Source organism: Meriones unguiculatus, chromosome 11, assembly GCF_030254825.1.
Source record: "Meriones unguiculatus strain TT.TT164.6M chromosome 11, Bangor_MerUng_6.1, whole genome shotgun sequence".
Classification (NCBI taxonomy): domain Eukaryota; kingdom Metazoa; phylum Chordata; class Mammalia; order Rodentia; family Muridae; genus Meriones; species Meriones unguiculatus.
This window is the reverse complement of record NC_083359.1, coordinates 99,411,173-99,429,304: the sequence shown is the minus strand read 5'-3', so window position 1 is coordinate 99,429,304 and position 18,132 is coordinate 99,411,173. Positions and strand designations below refer to the sequence as shown.

At 40.0% G+C, this 18,132-nt stretch overlaps 1 protein-coding gene across 19 annotated transcripts in view; it reads right to left on the bottom strand.

The window, feature by feature from the left end:
- The window catches only part of Cdc42bpa (CDC42 binding protein kinase alpha), a 205,887-nt gene that overhangs the window by 12,647 nt on the left and 175,108 nt on the right, over positions 1-18,132 (bottom strand). For 18 of the 19 annotated variants that reach the window (XM_060364788.1, XM_060364787.1, XM_060364796.1 and 15 more), the window contains 10 exons: positions 17,401-17,537; positions 16,670-16,809; positions 15,331-15,412; positions 13,232-13,448; positions 12,492-12,554; positions 10,162-10,755; positions 8,034-8,131; positions 6,068-6,152; positions 5,030-5,153; positions 3,919-4,036 (listed from right to left, as the gene is read on the bottom strand). In XM_060364788.1, coding sequence (XP_060220771.1) covers positions 3,919-4,036; positions 5,030-5,153; positions 6,068-6,152; positions 8,034-8,131; positions 10,162-10,755; positions 12,492-12,554; positions 13,232-13,448; positions 15,331-15,412; positions 16,670-16,809; positions 17,401-17,537 — 1,658 coding nt within the window. The remainder of the gene's footprint in view (positions 1-3,918; positions 4,037-5,029; positions 5,154-6,067; positions 6,153-8,033; positions 8,132-10,161; positions 10,756-12,491; positions 12,555-13,231; positions 13,449-15,330; positions 15,413-16,669; positions 16,810-17,400; positions 17,538-18,132) is intronic. The other variant, XM_060364805.1, reaches the window with a different exon arrangement.

The window sequence follows — 18,132 nt, the reverse complement described above, 5'->3', positions numbered from 1 at the left end:
GGGCCACTTGAGTGGCTAGCTGTTTCCTGAAGTTCTTGAAGAACACAGGATCCCTTCACTAGAGGAAACTGAAGGAGGTGCTGGGGAGAATGCCTTACTGAACCAAGCAGGGATCATCCAGGTGAGGTAAGATGCTTTGTAAAAAAAAATTCTCAGGACTTATCTAAGCCTAAAAGATAGTTCTTTTATTTTAGAAATGTGAATAAAATCAGTACTTTCTAAGGTTGTCTCCAAAAAGAAGAAAATACTGATCTCTCTCTCTCTCTGTCTATCTGTCTTTTTGGAGAGGGAGGTGCTAAGGGTGTCGTGGACTGAGCCCAGGCCCTTCGTGTACCCACTAGGAAGGGAGCACTTTATCACTGGGCTGCACTCCTAGTTCAAGAAACCAAACAGCTTCTTAAGGAGGTTCTTGAGTTCAGTATGTTTTGCTCATTAACAACGTTAGAACAGGGGAAATGTACTGTGCTAGGAATATGGTGATAAATACTATGATGATAAATTACTCTTGAATTAGGTTGGAGGAAGACGTTCCTGTATTTCTAGCAACCACTTAACAACAACCATAGGTAAATAAATTAGAAGGACTCAAGAAAACTAATTCAGAGTATATTCTAAGACTCACATGCTGCTTCATATTAACTGCTTATCTTCTCACCACTCACTAAGAAGGAAATGAAAGGTTCACATCTGAGATAAGAGATAAGAAAGTGCCTCCTCCAAGCTTTACTGCCTATTCCATATTTAAGATAGAAGCAACATTATTTCAGGATGTCTGGTACAAATGAAACAGAGTTACACTTCTAAAGAGCCTTTTAAAACTTTAAGCTCTTAAGTGTTTCACAGGAACATGATATTGACTTGAATACGATGAGACATAAGAGCAGCTAGGGCATGTGTTCTTTGCACAGATGGTAACATGGCTTTGTGACTTGGAAGCTCTTACAAATGTTACCACATAAACGTAACTCATCTTTTCTTGGGGGGCGCTGTTAATTCATAATTGCATTTGGGTGGAAAGAACATATTTCAGTGAGATTCCATTAAAGCTCAAGCTCTCTGCTCCATGTGAGCGTTCCCACAGACAACAGCGCTGTGCTGTTGGAAGCGTCTGCTCCTAGCTAAGTGTGGTCCTGGGCACAAAGGAAGTGCTCAAGAAGCAAGTGTCAGGTGATTAAACACATGGCTTCAGAGAGCTAGCTTGGTCATAGATCCTTGGATGTGAGATGAGAGAAGTCATGTGGAAATAACGGGAAACAGAAGAATCTGGACACATGCAATCTCTGATGCCTACATGTGCACATGAAGAAACAGCTTCATAAATTCGGGAAAAATAAGTGTTTATCTTACACAATTAAAAAAACATTCAAAGAATAGAAGGCACATTAAAAAATGAGTGATTTGGTAGGGATTTAATCTCAGGTGGGCTTGTGGGAGGTGGTTGGAGAGTTAACAAAATCAGGTGACAACCAATAGCCCAAATTAAGCAGTCTAACTGGAGTCGGTAGCCAGCATGGAACGTCATACAGACGGAGCCAGTTGGTGAATGAATGACAAGCCATCCGAGATTGTTCTGCTTAATAATAAAAACCTTTTCAGCAACAGTAACAAACACACAGATTTCTGGTGGATATGGGAATGGATACTTGGTGAACCTAGAAGGCTGAGGCAGGAGGAAGATAGGCTCAAATGTGATGCTAGCCTGGGCTACATGGTAAATTCAAGGCCAGCCAAGGCCAGCTACGAAACATTCGGTCTCAAAAGAAACAGAAGATTTCTTTTAAGTGGTATGAGAGTGAAGGGAGAGAGAAGTATGGCTGCGTGTGAACAGGCATGTGACAGGACACTGGAGGCTGAGGCAGTTGGATTGCTACGAGTTTGAAGGCAGCTTGGTCTTCATGGAGAGTACCAGGACAGCCATGGCTACAAAGTAGACCCTGACTCAAAAAACAACAAGAAAAAGTTACACAAAAAGAAGTAAAGCTGAGGGGGCATGTTAAGGTTTCCTATAATACTGAACTGTGATTTAGAATTCAAGGTCCCCACTCCATCGCATGTGAAGGTTGGGAAGACCTTCAGAACACAGACAATGCTTCAGCTGATGGAGCCTGGGTGGAGAAACACTAAATCCTGAGATCATTCCACCTCGAGCAAAATACTGCAATATAAGGGGTACAACAGAATTTCTACCAAAATTTTCTGTAATTTCTTTTATAAAGTTAAAATATGATTTAAAAAAAAACCTATGCATCAGAATGCAACAAAAGTAAATCTTTTAGTTTTGAAAGGTTAATATCTGTTAAAACCTTGCTACTGCTGAACTAACTCGCTGTATGCTACTCTTCAACATATTTATGCGTCTAAAGTTGCTTTTCTCGCCATTCCTCAATAGGACACATTTATAAGCAAACTACCAAATGCTCAGTTCAAAGAGTGCACTGTACTTGATCTTTCACATACAGCCTATGAATACAGTCACATTTGACTGTTCACTATTCTTTATAAAAATTCTCTCTACTAAAGCATTTTGCGCCTAGCACCGTAACTTCCATACAGAGAAATAAAGTAGCAAGAATGGGAGTAACAGGGCTTGGCCTGCAGGACTGCACCGTGGGCACTGCTCAGATGAAGGCACAGGCCACCGTGGAGGACTCCGGAGCAAGGCTGGCAGTGGGAAATACAGAGGCCCGTGCTCTCACCCCCGGTGGAAACGGAAAAGCAGACCACCTTACAAACAAAGCAATGGACACAGCAGCTGAGTCCAACGTGTCTGACTTTGAGCTTCTCGCTGTGTTTTACTGTGATCTAGTTCATGTACACTTCATATTTACCCAGAACAGCTAATAAATCCCAAAGGGTAACTATCTGAACTATGGTGAATGATCTGAACTCAATACAGGAATATCGCTGTGGCTGCCATCACCACTATCATCTTAAAGGTAAGAAAGCACGGCCATGGGGTATTTACAAGCAAGTATTTTGACTGAAATGAATGGAGACTTATTTCTTCTTCCCAGGAAATAACTGAAAAACTCTTTATATCCTATTATTTCACATTGGATTTTTATTGCACATCACATTTTATCACTTCTCTCTCATTTCTTCTACCACTGTCTTGAGAAGGAGATTAAACCAATGTCCTTAGGAAGAGATTAGGGTCAGTACGCACAGTCCTCTCCAAACCTGCCATAAGATTAGGAATTATTCTTAAAATTCTTTGTCCAGTTGAGCAGCTATCCCTACTGATCAAAGGGTCATATTGGATTTTAGTAGTTTGCTAGGAGTGTCTGACACTGACATTTTAGGAGCAAATAGAGCCTCAATAATTTGATATTTCCACTAGTAATTTTAACCTCAGCATAATGGGTCTGTGGATGCAATCTCCATGTTGTTAAAATACAACAGTCTTCCTATGTTGTACTTATTTTTACACATAATTGACCAGGAAAAATGCTTAGATTTGAGCAAAGGAACAAGATTTAATTTCACAGTTAGCTGAGAGGTGTGACTATGAATGATGAAGCCCTGTGAACTTCTGGGGAAAAAATACCCAAGTATTTTTCTGAACTGAGTGAAACCTTAAAGTTTTGGTAACTGCATCTGGGATTTGTTACAGAACCTTTCAAAGATGACTGTTTCTTCCACTAACAATAGCAAAATTGTATCTGCAAAATGGAAACTTTTCTAGGGTTAAGAACTTTTGTTTTGAGTTTTGACAGATTTCTGAATTTTAAGTTTCTCTATCAGGTATGTCACCATGCCTCTTAGACGTGCTGTGACATGTTGAAGGAACATGTTCTCACTATACAACACATTCTGTAAAGCTGTGCATGTATGTCAGCCTATGTACACATGTTCCCCAGGAATCTGACACTGACTCCTCCCCCCGTTCATACTCACACCACTCATCACACCTCTTACCATGGGCAGGTCTTTTAGGATCTGTATTCCATCTCCAGGACCCATGTGTGCTATGTGGTTAAAATTAGTTGGGTTAGAAATTAATTTATTTCTCATTTCTGGATCTCGTAGCATCTCCCTGCAAGGTAGAACACCTGTTTAGACAGTTTTTCCACATTTAATCAATATAACTTTAAAAATAAAGCATACTTTGTTTTATTAAAAAATAGGCTATAAGTAGAAATAACAATATATTAATAGTTCAATTCCTTAGACTGCTTTGCTTTTTAAATTTTACATAAGATCTTGAGGTTTAGGGTTTCATTTGTTTGTCTAGCTTGTTCAGTGCTAGGGACCAGAGGCAGGGACACATACGTGTATTGCAAGTTCTGCGCCACTGAGCTGTACCCTTGCATCAAAGAATTCCTGCTCTACTTTGCAGACAATTTTTAAAAATTATATGTGTATCTTTTATAATAAATAACATTTTAGAAATGGTTTTTAGTATGGTAACATCTGCTTGCTTATGGAGAATAGAGTTAATCTGAGTTTCCTTTTATTTTTAATATTTAATTTTTTAGGAATAGTCTTACCCTTTAGTTCAGGGCATGCTGGCCTCAAGCTCAAGATAATCCTCCTGCCTCAGCCTCCTGAGTGCTAAGATTACAGGTGTGAGCCACCATGCCTGGCTTCTGTACTCCTTAGGCATATACAACTTTATTACATACACAGATAATTTATATTACAGTTACATGTGCCAGAAATTATACCTCTTCTGTATAAATAAAGAAAAGAGTGAAGATATGGTACTTTATCCCTGTACTCTCATAACTTTGAAAGTATTACTTAAAATGGCACTGAGGGTGCCACCCATTGCTGGAGGATCTGTCCCCAGGTGGAGCTTGATTCCTCGGCCTTACTCATGCTGTGCAAATACTCTGCCAATAAGCCACCCTGACCCTACAATTTTTGACCAGAACTGACAAATTTTGGTGAGAAATTTTCAGATACCAAGTCTTCCCGCTAAATTGTTTCTAGCCCGTCCTCTGGGTGATGACAACATGGATGGATCTGGCAGTATGGCTGGACGCTGGAAGCAGAGACAGATGCTGAGCACAAGCTAACCACATACCTCCTCTGCTGCATCCGCTCTTCCTCTGGGACTCTGAAGGAGTAACGCCGCTTATTGTTGATATTTCTAACCATTTGTTTTCGACTATTATCTGATGTTTCAGGAACTACAAGTTCATCCCCTTCTGTGAGAAAGAAAATAATGATATTATTTAAATGGTTAAAGTTCTTTCTTCCCATTAATCTCTATGACATTGCAATCAATTGTATAATAGGTACAACTGTGATAATCCAGAGTTAATGTATTAAAAATCACAAAGCAGCAATAATTTTCAGTGGAATCAGTTAGGCATAGCTTATAAAACACAGCCCCACTTTTAATTATAAATACAAGATGCTGCACTCTTCTAGAAACTACAGCTGTCCTGGTGCCATGCTGTGACATCACCCCACTCCACTATCTTTATACTGTCTTCCTTCTCCTGGAGAGAGTGAGCTGCTCCAGGGCTCTGGAAGAGCAGTGTGCCCCCAGCCTGCCGAGCCACCTCTCCAGCCCCATTCATTTCTCCACTTTAAAAACAACGACTACCCCCTCCCCAAACTCCACTTCCCACACATTATTTTCTCCCCTCTTCATTTCCTTGGATTCCTGTGTTCAGTCCTCATTCCTGTAACCTCCTCTGCCTCTTCTCACACTGTCTTCAGTACTTTACAGGTGCTGTGTGTGAAATGACTGGAGATGGATTCCTGAAGTCCCCAAGTGGGACTCTGGAGGAGTGTCCATAATTTAGGACCCACTAATGAGGTTCTATGGTATTACAGGCACAGAAGACACAGTCAACCATATCTTCTCTATTTACCCAGGTGCTCCTCAGGCAAATAATGTGTCAGAGTCAAACACTTTGCTTATAACAGTCCTACAAGCTTAAACAGGATTGTCTGTTTATGGCTTGTCTGTACTGTCTTGCCAGAGTTTGACAGTGGGCATCAGACACTGCAGAGTGAGACACGCCTGAGTCAAATATGGGCTGAGGCACTTCACAGCCTTGGACTGTTGTAATATTTCCATTGAATTGATCCTATTAATATATTTTCTTACCTGCCATCTTATTTTTGAAATATATTAATCTAATGGTCTCCAACCCTAAAAGATTTAATGATCCTTCAGTGTTTAAAGGTCGGACCTAAAAATAAAAATAAAATTTGTATTTCAACAAAACCTTTAAAATTGAATCATAAAAATTTTAGTCAACTTATTAAGAATACACTATTAAGACCTCTGGCCTACCTGTGTCAAAATATAGTTCTTTTAAAAGTCTCAAGTTAATAATTTTTACTAGGAATACGTATTATCAACCTAATTTGAATAAATTAACTTATAATAACAATATATTAAAGGAAGTCTATCCTGGACAAATAAAACCACATAGAAATATATAAACCTTAAGACCCTTGAAAACCACCAGTGACCAAAAATTTAAACTAGAAAGTACACATCTGCTTTATAAATTCTCATCACTGAACACTGAATGCCCACTATGTGGAGATGAAGGTGCTGACGGAAACAGGGTCACTCCTAAGCAGTGATGGAGGAGCCAGTCACACAAACAATGTAAGATCCACACTTCACAGCACACATCTCAACTCAGTTCTAAGCAGATCACAGGCACATGTGAAGCAAGGAGAAGTTACTATGCACAAAATACTGCACATAGCAACATGCTGAAGTCAGAAACGGGAAATCTGGAAGAAAATAAAAGGCTGTATCTTTATGGTCTTGAAGTAAGAAAGTTTCTTAAGAAGAGAAAAAGGATAGCCTAAACAACAGGAATAATACCTTACTTCAGCAAAGTCAATAATTTTGTTCAGGAAAGTACACCACAAACATAAGCAGATGTCACAAACATGGAAAAAATTTATCCCATGTGTTAGTAACCCAGGATCCACATAAACAAGTCCAATAAACCAGGAAGAAAAAAATGGCAAATTCAACAACAAAGTGAGCAAATATGACCGGGCACTGCCTGCACGGGGAAATATGGAGGATGATAAACACATGCATCAAGACATATGCAGAAATGGTGACAATAACAAAGAATTCAAAGTAATGCTGCCAACCAGATAATGAATAAATACTAATCACTCGAAAGACAGTTTCATAGTAGTGAAAAATCAACAAACTGTATGTAGTACATATAGCAACACGTATGAATCTTAAAAACACAATAAATGAGCAAAGACAGCAAGGAAAAAACTGATAATTTCAATAATTTAATAAACTGTAAAGCCACGCAAAACTGAGTGCTACTGAGACACACTTGAATTTCCCCTCTATTTTGAGGCAAGCGGCAGGATGGTGAGCACAGATCGGGGCGGACTCTTCTGCCAGGACAGGTGTGGCATGCAGACAGTGCATGTGGAGGCAGCCATGCTGGGAGGCTGCATTCTTGGGAAGGAACAGAGCTCACAGTGTTAGTCTTTCTACAGGACACAGACTTGTATATTGCAAAAGCTGAATGACAAAAATGAAATAGAAAACTGTGGCCAGTCCAAATTTATACATTTGAGGACCATATTTTTGTTGCTTTATATAATGTAGTAATTTTATGAGGGTTTGCATTATAATATGGCTTAAATTGGGGCATACTCTTAATTATCTTGACTATCATTTTACTTGTTTCTTTGTTAATTAGCCTCCTACATTTCTCAACCTTGACTCTCAACTAATGGCACATACATCTATATAAAATGATTATTTTTCTTTTCTACAAAATAGTAATTAATTCCTTGCTTGTAAACATTTTCTTTGTTATAGAAATAGAAACATTAATGGAAAATATTACGTTTTATTAGGCATATGAGAAATCACTATCTTTAAATCATTAGACACCTTAACAGTTTTGGTTTCACATTTCTAGCCCATAAAAATCAAGGGATTAATCACTGCCTATTGGTGCATGAAAAGTATACTCCCTCTGAGCGCTTTAATCCAAAAGTAGCAGACATTATGCTGACTTTCTAGGTTGTAACTAACCAGATTGGCCCACATTTTAGTATTCCATTACCTTTTTGAGAGGAAGAGTTTGTATCCATTCCATGGAGTTTACGTCAAAGATATCAACTGCATTTTCACTATAAACAGAGAGATATGGTGCATTGTAACCTGGTAAAGGAAGAAAGGCATGGCCTGTTAACTATTGTGAACTATTTGTTTTGTTTTAATTAATTTATTTTTCTATTAATTACAACTTATTCACTTTGTATCCCAGCTCTAGACCCTTCCCAATCCCATCCTCCCTCATTTCTTCCCATGCCCCTCCCCCAGTCCACCGATAGGGGAGGTCCTCCTCCCCCTTCCATCTGACCCTAGCCTATCAGGTTTCCTCAGGACTGGCTGCACTGTCTTCCTCTGGGGCCTGATAAGGCTGTTTCCCCCTCAGGGGGGAGGTGATCAAAGAGCCAGCCCCTGAATTCATGTCAGAGACGGTCCCTGTTCCCATTACTAGGGAACCCACTTGGAGACTGAGCTGCTACGGGCTACCGTTAAGCTCCAAACATGTTGACAGGTCCAGCCTAAGCAACTGCAGAGGGGATTTTTCAAAGCCCCACAGTTATTATACAAAATTATCTTAAGCCATTTCTGAAGTGAACAGAACATAAATCATAAAGAACTGATATGCTATAGCTTACATTATAAAGCCCAACACAGAAGGAGTCAATTAACTAACACACCTTGTCCAGTAAGAAATTTCATTGCATTTTAAAGTACTGGGCTTTTAAAGCAGTTATGCTGCTGACAGTGAAATAAACATGCACAATGCAGACAATTTTACCTACGTGTTCTAGTCCAGAACAGAAAAGCAAGATATGCATGACATGTGTATCATAGCACATTTCTGTTACAGACATGTGTCACCTGCAGCCGCATGACAAGAACAGATGCTCAACACACACTTGTGGAGGAATGGTGACACCAGCAGAGAATAAGTGATTCACTCAAACTATGGTTCCAACTGAATCACTTGCACAACTAGCTAGAGATGAGTTAGTCTGATTTTTACTTTACATTAGATCTAACTCTGCTACAAAAACAGCATTTATCTGTTATGTCACTGACAAAAATGTTTATTCAAAAGAAATAAAACACTATGAATAGTTCAATCTGGGTGGCAGATCAGAGGGCTGTTGGCTGTTCTTTTACTATAGATTTCCTCCTTTATCTGTCGTGTGCACTCAGTGTTCGGCATACATTCTCTCCCTTGCCTTTACCTGGATGCCCTATCCCTCCATCCCTGTCTCATCCCTGCTGCAGGGGAGAGGGTCCCACCTCCTCCTCCAGGAATTGTTTTACTAGAACTCTCAACTCCACCCTCTCTGGACCCTTCTGGGACATCTTATCCTATTTTCTGTATTTTCCAAATAGTCCACATTTTTCTGCTGATCCTCTAATGGCTCTTTCCTCTCAGCAGTTAAACAGGCTCAAGAGGCTTCCGTGCTAACAAAGCAATTTGGATCAGGTAGTCTCTCTGCTGAATGCAACCGCAACACGGCATTCTCTCCAAGCACTTGTCTGTCAGCAGCCTTCCCTCTGTGAGAGCAGACTGCACTGCATCTACCTCACTCATGACTTCATCGCATATAGGCGAGTAAAATGTGTTCAATATTTATTATTATTCAGTGATAAGGTATTAAATGATATATCAATATTTTAGTATTTATGGAAAGAGTAAAACAAGTAAACTTAAATCTACGTATATACCTGTAAAATATGAAATGTGGTAACAATTCTAATAAAGGCTACACTATGCCTTCTGAGAACTGGCTAAACCCCCCACTGAGTACCTTCTCCAGCATTAAGTCTTATGTGCTACTGCTACTTCAGGATACTGTATTTGGGGGGACAATGAAGAGAACAATTTGGAATTATTTCAAAATACAACAACATGGAGACAAAAAAAAAAAGGTTTCTCAGTAAGTTTCCATAGAAAGATTAGTTTTATTTACAAGCATTTAAAGATGACCCTATCTGTCTAGGTTTTACAAGGTATGGTTATTTTACATAAGCAACATAACAGTACTTGGGGAAGACTTAAGAATGATTAAAAAAACAAGCTGTTAGTAAAATGATTATATTTAAAGCAAATGGAAAAGCAAAAAGGGAAGAAGGCAGACAAATAAGAAGGAGAATCTTACAACAAGAGGAAGGACTGGCTGGCCACATCAATTCCTGCTGTCTAGATCTTCGGCCCTGGCAGTCTGTGTATATGCCAATGCTGTTAAAACACAGCAAATACTCTTTGTTGGAGATTTCAACTGCACAGATAGCATCCATTGGTTGGTGTGTAATGAATGATAGTGTGTGGTCATTTGAATGGAGCATATTGCATGGACTCCCGTCTCCATTCAAGGGGTATCTGAGAAATCCTGACTGGAATCCCACACAGAGTTGCTCACTGAAGATGGCCATCCACTGAACATTACATGGGACTTGAATTTCCTTAAATTTCCGGTGCCGGGTCTTGCTTTGGAGCAGTTCATAGCAGAGGACCTGTCTTTTCATAGCCACACACAGGCAGGACAGAGCTCCATGGCGCACTTTCCCAGCAGTTATGGTTTGACACCCTTTAGTTTCTGCCAGTTTATAAAAATCCGTCTCTCGTCCATCCAAAGCTGACATAGGAAAAAGTCGGACATGGCGATTTCGGCCTGAGATCACAGCAACAAGCTGGTCACTTGGAATGAGTTCAATCTGATGAATTTTCTTATTATCACCAACTCTAATAATCTCTACAGGAAAAAACATTAAATGCAAAGCTGTCATATTAATTGTACCTAAATTAAACTCCAAAGTATATAACCCAACCCATATTAAAGACACATACACACAAAAGTAACAAAGAGAGAAAAAGGAAGATAATTAAACCCATTATCAAGCCATTTAGCCCACTGATAGCTGAGAGCTCATGTTAAGTTCAAAATTGAGTTCAGCATTGTCAGTCAAGGCAGGGAATCCCTGTGTAAAAGTATGCTTAGCTTTACAAAGTTGGTTTTTGGTACTAAATTCTAGGAAATTCAAATGGAGTTCCCATTTTAAAAATCCAAGTAATTGTGTAGCTCATGTTTCTTTTCGGGTATTTTATGTATATAGGTGTTCTATCTACGTGCATATCTGTGAATCACTTGCGTGCCTGTCTCCATGGAAGCCAGACCAAGGCATTAGATCACCTGGAACATACGTAATAGAGGGTGTGAGTCACCACGTGGATGCTGGGAACTGAACCCCTGGAGTCCTCTGCAAGAACAGCAAGTGCTGTTCTGAGTCAGCTGAGTCATCTCTCCAGCCCTACCTCTTCAGGTATTTCTTTTCTGTGTCCATGTATGGCCATCTATGTATGTACAGGTATGTGGCCACCAGAAATCAGCCTAGGGTGTTCTTTCTCAGGAGCTGTCTGCCTTGAGGTGTTTTTTTTTTTTTTAATTAAAAATTTTAAAGTGTGTATGTGTGAGGGTGCACGTCACAGGACAGGTGTGGTGGTTACAGGACAAATCTGTGGAGTCAGTTTTCTTCTTCCACCTTTATGTGGGTTCCAGAGGTCAAACTCAAGTCACCAGGCTTGCTTGGCACCTTTATCTGCTGAGTCATCTTCCCCTCCCCCCACCTCTGTTTACTAAAGTCAGGGTCACTCATTGGGACTTGGGGTTTGACAAGTACGCTAGGCTGGCTGGCCAGTGACTAACAGGAGCCTGTCTGTCTTTGCCTTCCCAGGGCTGGGATCACAAGCACACATCACCATGCCCAGCTTTTTATGTGGGTTCTAGGAATCACGTGCTCACATGGAAGTACTTCACCAACTGATAGGATCTTCCTAACCCTCCCAAGGCACTGCTATGGGTAACAAGCTCATCAAGTTTAAATGGACTGCTTTCTCAAGATCTAACCTGATATAAAGACAGAACTTAAAATGCTATGTTTATGAATAGCAAATTCAATTGGTTTGCTTTATTTTCTCAGCACATAAATTTCCCCCTAAGGACCTAAAAACCTGTTGTAGTGAACCACAGGGGAATTCTAGACATATCTCTTTACTAAGCATGAAAAGTAATTTGTAGTTTTCTTTTACGCGCCATCTTAGACACAGTGGAACTGTTCAATGAAACGACAGGAGAGGGATAACACAATTGAGGCTTTAGAACTTAAAAGGGGTAATAAAATTGAAAAAACCTTTTGATTTAAAGCCGGGTATGGTGGTGCATACTTTTGATCCTAGCACTCAGGAGGAAGAAGCAGGCATATCTATGAGTTCAGCCAGCATGGTCTACACAATGAGTTCTAGGGCAGGCAGAGTTACATAGTGAAATCCTATCTCAAAAAAGAGAGGAAGAAAACAAAATCTTTTGATTTAAAAATATATGAAATTCTATCTGGAACATTTTAGTAACAGAATCTTGCTCTTAGACTTTAGGTTCAGGAGTGTTCTAACATATCGTTTAAGATTCCTCCAGATTACTGCGTGTTCTCTTACCATCTTTGGTGACGTGCACAACAAATAATCCTTCTTCATTCCCCAAAGCTATCCTTTCATGATCTATGTAAGACACAAACATTTCCATCAGCTACAAATCATGTAAAGAGAACAGAATAAAGCAGAGAAAATTTGGCATAATAGTGAAGATAAATCAAAAAGTATGATTCTATTTCCTCTCAGACTACAGCAGTACGTCTCTTCACGCCTTTTAAAATAGAACAAGCAATTAAAAATCTGCTTATCCAATAATGAGAAAATTAAACACCTAGTTTGTTAGTGTCACAGACATCATCTGTTCTAGAAACACGACGGAGAAACCCGGCATTTGACTCACTACACGTCTCACTGTTTTCTAACAGCAGCAGAAGTGGGACATGTACTTAAGAGGAGAGCAACCGGTAACCCGCCACATGCAGAAGCTGCCCTGCGCTGCTAGCATGCGGTATGTTCTGGGATTTCAAAACTCCTCAATGACACACATCACACACGAAACCTACACTCCAGGAATTGTTTCAATCCCCAAAAGCAGAGAAAGGCTAGCAGGCTGACTTTTTAGGAAGACAGCACATTTCTAGTCATGAAGTGCTAAAACCACAGACCTGAGACAGGCCTCATCCATCCCACAAACACCTGCACATATGCCAGACACTGGAGACTCCTACGTGAAAGCTGGTGCCAGCTCAAAACATAGATCAGTAAACAGCCATGACAATGTGATGAGTGACAAAAGTTCATACCTATGATCGCAGCGGCCTGCGTTGTTTTAATGAGGGGTAGAGTGCTGTCATAAGCCTCTTTGGGAACATACACTGAGCGGTCTCGGAATTTGTTCTTCTTCAAAATCTTGTGTAGTTCACTCAGCACTCCTACCCACTTACTCCTCTCATTCTCACTGTCTGCTAGCATCAGGATGGAACATTTGTTACTAGGTGCTGAGAGCTGGGAAGCTGTGACCTGAAACAATTCAATGTTCACAACATTAGAAAACAGACATCTTTTAAACTAGCTTCAGGATTATGCTCACTTGCTTAGCACTCATCAGTGAAACGAACACTTATTAAATTATCGCTTTAGCAAACTTTAGCTACACCAAATGACAGCCTCACTGTAACCCTACAATTCAAACAAGAGGGATACAAGCCAAAAGAAATGTTACTATCATTTCATGCCCTTTGTTACAAAATACCATAAAACACCATAAAATGCATTCTACATATTAATTTAACAACTGACCCTTAAAATTGTTGTGTACCAGAGAGAAAAGTACTTTGCAAATATTAAGAGAAAAGTACTTTGCAAATATTAAGTCACTTAACTCTCTTAACAGCTTCCTGAGACAGGAACTCTAATTATGTCCTAACTGCACATATGGAAATCCATGATAGAGGGAAAGCAATTTCTCAAGGGCATGCGATTAGAGCATGTTTCTATGATCTGAAGCACCACATCAGGCTGTTTTGAAAGCCTCTAGTACTTCCTAACAATCCTTCATATTATCATTAAAGATTAGAAGACTTGAAACAGTATGCAAATGAAGGCTTACAAGTCGATCAGAGCAGTTTAAATTATGCATATATTACATATATATGTGTATACTCACCAATGCTCTAAACATCAGTGACAACACAATTTTACTGTAAATTAGTTACAGGTAAGTGAGCCTTTATAGACTCCATTGGTAGCTAGGAGGGAATAAACAGTTGCTGGCCTAGAAAGAAGGTTTAATCTTTGACCTTCCTTAGATTCACAAATAGGAAGTAGGAAAGATATAACTATAAAATAGCTTTACAAATTTATACTGTTCATTTCACCATGATGGCTATCAGCAATTATTTGTGTGCAATTATTAGAGTGAGGGGGAGGGAGAAAATATGAAAAGAATTGACACTGACAGCCAGCAGATGTAAGAAAAAGGTTACTTTGGATGTTCCTGCTCTAATAAGCTGGATGCAGCCACAGGAAGAAGATCAGCTAGCACCACAGAGCAGTGAAAAAGAGCACTACTCAAGTTTTGTAATATTTTTTTAATAAAGAAATAGACAACTGAAACACAATTTTTAAAATTGGAGTTTTATAGAGACAAACTTTTATTTTTTTTTAAGTTGTGAAATCTCATGCGGTAATATTTATTTGAAGATTAACTGGGACTAAGAAGAACATGAAGAACACTTTAGAAACATTAATGCATTCTACAAATCTTAGCTCAATTTTGTATTCAGGTAAATCCTGGATAGTATGGTTACATAAATGAGTACTAGGTCTTGGTCTTGTCCTAGTGATGTTATTTATGTTTTATACAGAGTAGCAAAACATACTCATTAAAAACAAGTATCAATCCGGTGCAGTGGTGCATGCCTTTAATCCCAGCACTCAGGGAGGCAGAGGTAGGCAGATGTTTGTGAGTTCAAGGTCAGCCTGGTCTACAAAGTGAGTCCAGGACAACCAGGGCTACATAGAGAAAGGTTGTCTTGAAAAAACTTAAAAGAAAAAGAAAAGAAAGACAGACAGATAGACAAGTGATCCGGTGGCAGACAGATGGCTCAATGGATAAAGCACATGGGTTGGAGTCCGGACCCTAGAACCCAGGTAAAAGCTGGAGAGGTTTGCCGGTTGTCCCAGCGCTCCAGAGGTTAGAGCCAGGGATCGCCGGGGCAGGCTGGCTACACTCCTACAGATGCGAGCCGCAGGCTCAGTGGGACTCTGTCTCAGTAAGGAAGGTGGACAACAATCAAGGAAGATACGTGATGTCAACCTCTGGCCTTCACATGCATATGCACACAGAGACACATACAAAAACACCCAGAGTAATGAATAGCTCAAGACATTCAAGACTTACTCTAAATATACATGGAATATCTTTTCGACTTGCGTGAATAACATCAGAAGCCAAGACTGAACTCACGGAAAATTCTTCATCTCTGAAATAAAAGGTAAACATTTGAGGCTATTTATTACATGTTGTTTGTGTATGGTTTTGCTTATACACCCAAATGACATATACAAAGCAATCATCAAAGTTTAAGTGTATAAACATCCAATCTCTTCTATTTTTGATTGTGAGTCTAGGCTTTTTAACAGTGGAGCCATCTCTCCAGTCCTAAACACCCAATCTCAACCTAAAACAAAACAAAATGCAAACTTTCTCCACCTAATGGCAGACAGTGCTCAAGGTAATTCATCAGCTCACCCTGGCACTGCGCATAACTGCTGGCTCACAGACACACAGGAAACACATAGGCAGAAGGGCATTTCTTAGTCTCCAGTCCCAATGGACTCTTCTGACTGCAATAAGTCTCACATGTACTCAGTCTATTTTATGTGGCACTGTGTCTTCTGCACCTAAGACAGTGATTTATCCCTCTGTCCTGTAATGTCATCAGTACCGCCACTCCTTTTGTCTTAACAGTCCTGACACTGCCTTCTATTTGTTTTAACAGACATTTTTGCTGTTGTCCATGTTATCCTTAACTGTGTGGGCTAAGGCACTCTCTTTTGCCTAGGCCCCAGTTTTCATTCAGTCCATTAGCAGATCTACCGAATTCCCCTTGCTGATATTTCTTGTACTGATCCCTTGTATTTCACTGTTTCAGACATCACTATGCATAGCTGGAAATGTGCATTTTGAGCAACAGTTATATCTGAATGGCAGACATGTGGAGTCCATCAATTAGGAATAACAGCTGAAGCTGTAGGAGAAAATAAAAATCAACCAGACAGTTCCTAAAGTCCCCCAAAAGGAGGAAGAAGGTGCTCGAGGAATCTGGTGCACATGAAGAATCTGGACAATGGAGCTAGAGAAACACAGATCCTTAATGTTTGCTACTGCAGTATGTTGTCTGGGGCTGGGATGAGATGTCCCCTTTACGGACACTGAATCATTTTGGACTTTCAGGTGATGACTTGAACAGCACAAATTTAGAACTCTTTTTACTACATAACCTTTAAACTGGTCTTTTAGACCCAAACTTTGACTTATAGCTCCACACACTCAATGTATAAGTCAACGTGCCCTAACTCACCCCTAACTTGCTACTTTCTAGTATATCACAGTAGCTGTAGGGCTAACCTGAAAATGACACAAAATTATTTAGCCAAAGCATAGTCATATAAAACAAAACAGCATAAACCTTAATTCCTTTGCTGCAATGACACACGTCTTCTTCCCTTGGGCTTACCTCATGTCAATCACTTGACTAATGACGGAGCTGGGCTGGGATGCTTTTCCCTCCGCGATATCGTAAAGAAATAGTTTGAAGTCGCAGACCACAGCCAGTGCTCTTTGCCATCCTTTCTTCACTCCAGCCGGCTTAGGGATCTTAGTTTAGTTTCAGTCAGATAGACAAACAAACAAAGCTCAAATGAAAATGACAGCGAGAGTGCTGGTTCCATGTGCACTAAAGGTGACACCTGAGGCTGCCCACACCTAGTCTAGGTCACAAGGCAGCAAGGGGAACATGATGATACTAGTATGGGGAAAGGGAGACCACACTTCAGGTCGGATGGTTTTTATAGGGTTCTGATGTACCACTTCAAACTGACAACTGACAAAAAACAAAAGTTATTCATGGCTTTTTAGAGAAATAGTGTAAGAGGCAAATGTGATGATGATACTGATATTCAGTTCATACTGTAAATGTTACCCAGGATGGCACACTAATGCCTTGACAGTCCCTAACTTACACCTCAGCTGCACTCTACCTCTCAGGCAAGACCAGAGGCCGAAGACTCTTTTATGATGATTTCAATGTTTGTAAATCTCAAGATACAGAGAGCACAGAACACTTTGTAATATTTTAGAATTCATTTCCAAGTAATCATGACTCGATAAAATATTATTTAAATGAGTTTGATTCATTACATTTTACGTCAAGCACTGTGCTACTGAGTGGCTAACAGAGGTACTTACCCTGACATGGCCCTCATACGCTGTCCCTACTCCCTTCTGTGGGTCTATGCCAAGTGGACCTTTAGTCTGCTCAGGAGGAACTGGACAAGTAGTTGGAGCTTTGTTCACACAGGTTATATGACATGAGAATCCACACACTTTTGGAGGGGAAAAAAAGATAATTTAGATAAAATTTCATTTTAACAACAAATTTTACTTGTACTAACTGCATGCCCGGTGCTATGTCAGATGAGTTCTTGCTTTCTACTTTACTCTAAACAACCATTTTATCACTAGGGAAACAGATCTAGCAGCTTGCCAGTTTCAGAAGTTCATAGAGAAGTAAATATTTTTATTATTTATTCTCTTTAATATTAGTAATCAAAGTGAGCACCAAATGGATTAAAAAAAAAAACAACCCCAACCTTGTATATAACATGGCTGATTCAGCTACTCAATGTCTCAATCAACACTGTTTAATTAATCTGAGTGTGGTGTGCATGTATGTGTTTGCACGCGTATGAGTACTTGTTCACATACGTGTGGGATGTGGAAGTCCAAGGCTGATGTCAGGCATCCTCCTCCATCTGCCACTTCCCTCTTGATTTCCCGAGGCTCAGTCTCCAGCTGAAGCTGGAGCTCAGCACTTCAGCTGGTCCAGCATGCCAGCATCCTCAAGGCTCTCCTGTTTCTACCTTCTGAGGGTTGGGACCACAGGTGGGCCACCTGGCATTTACATGTGTGCTGGAGACC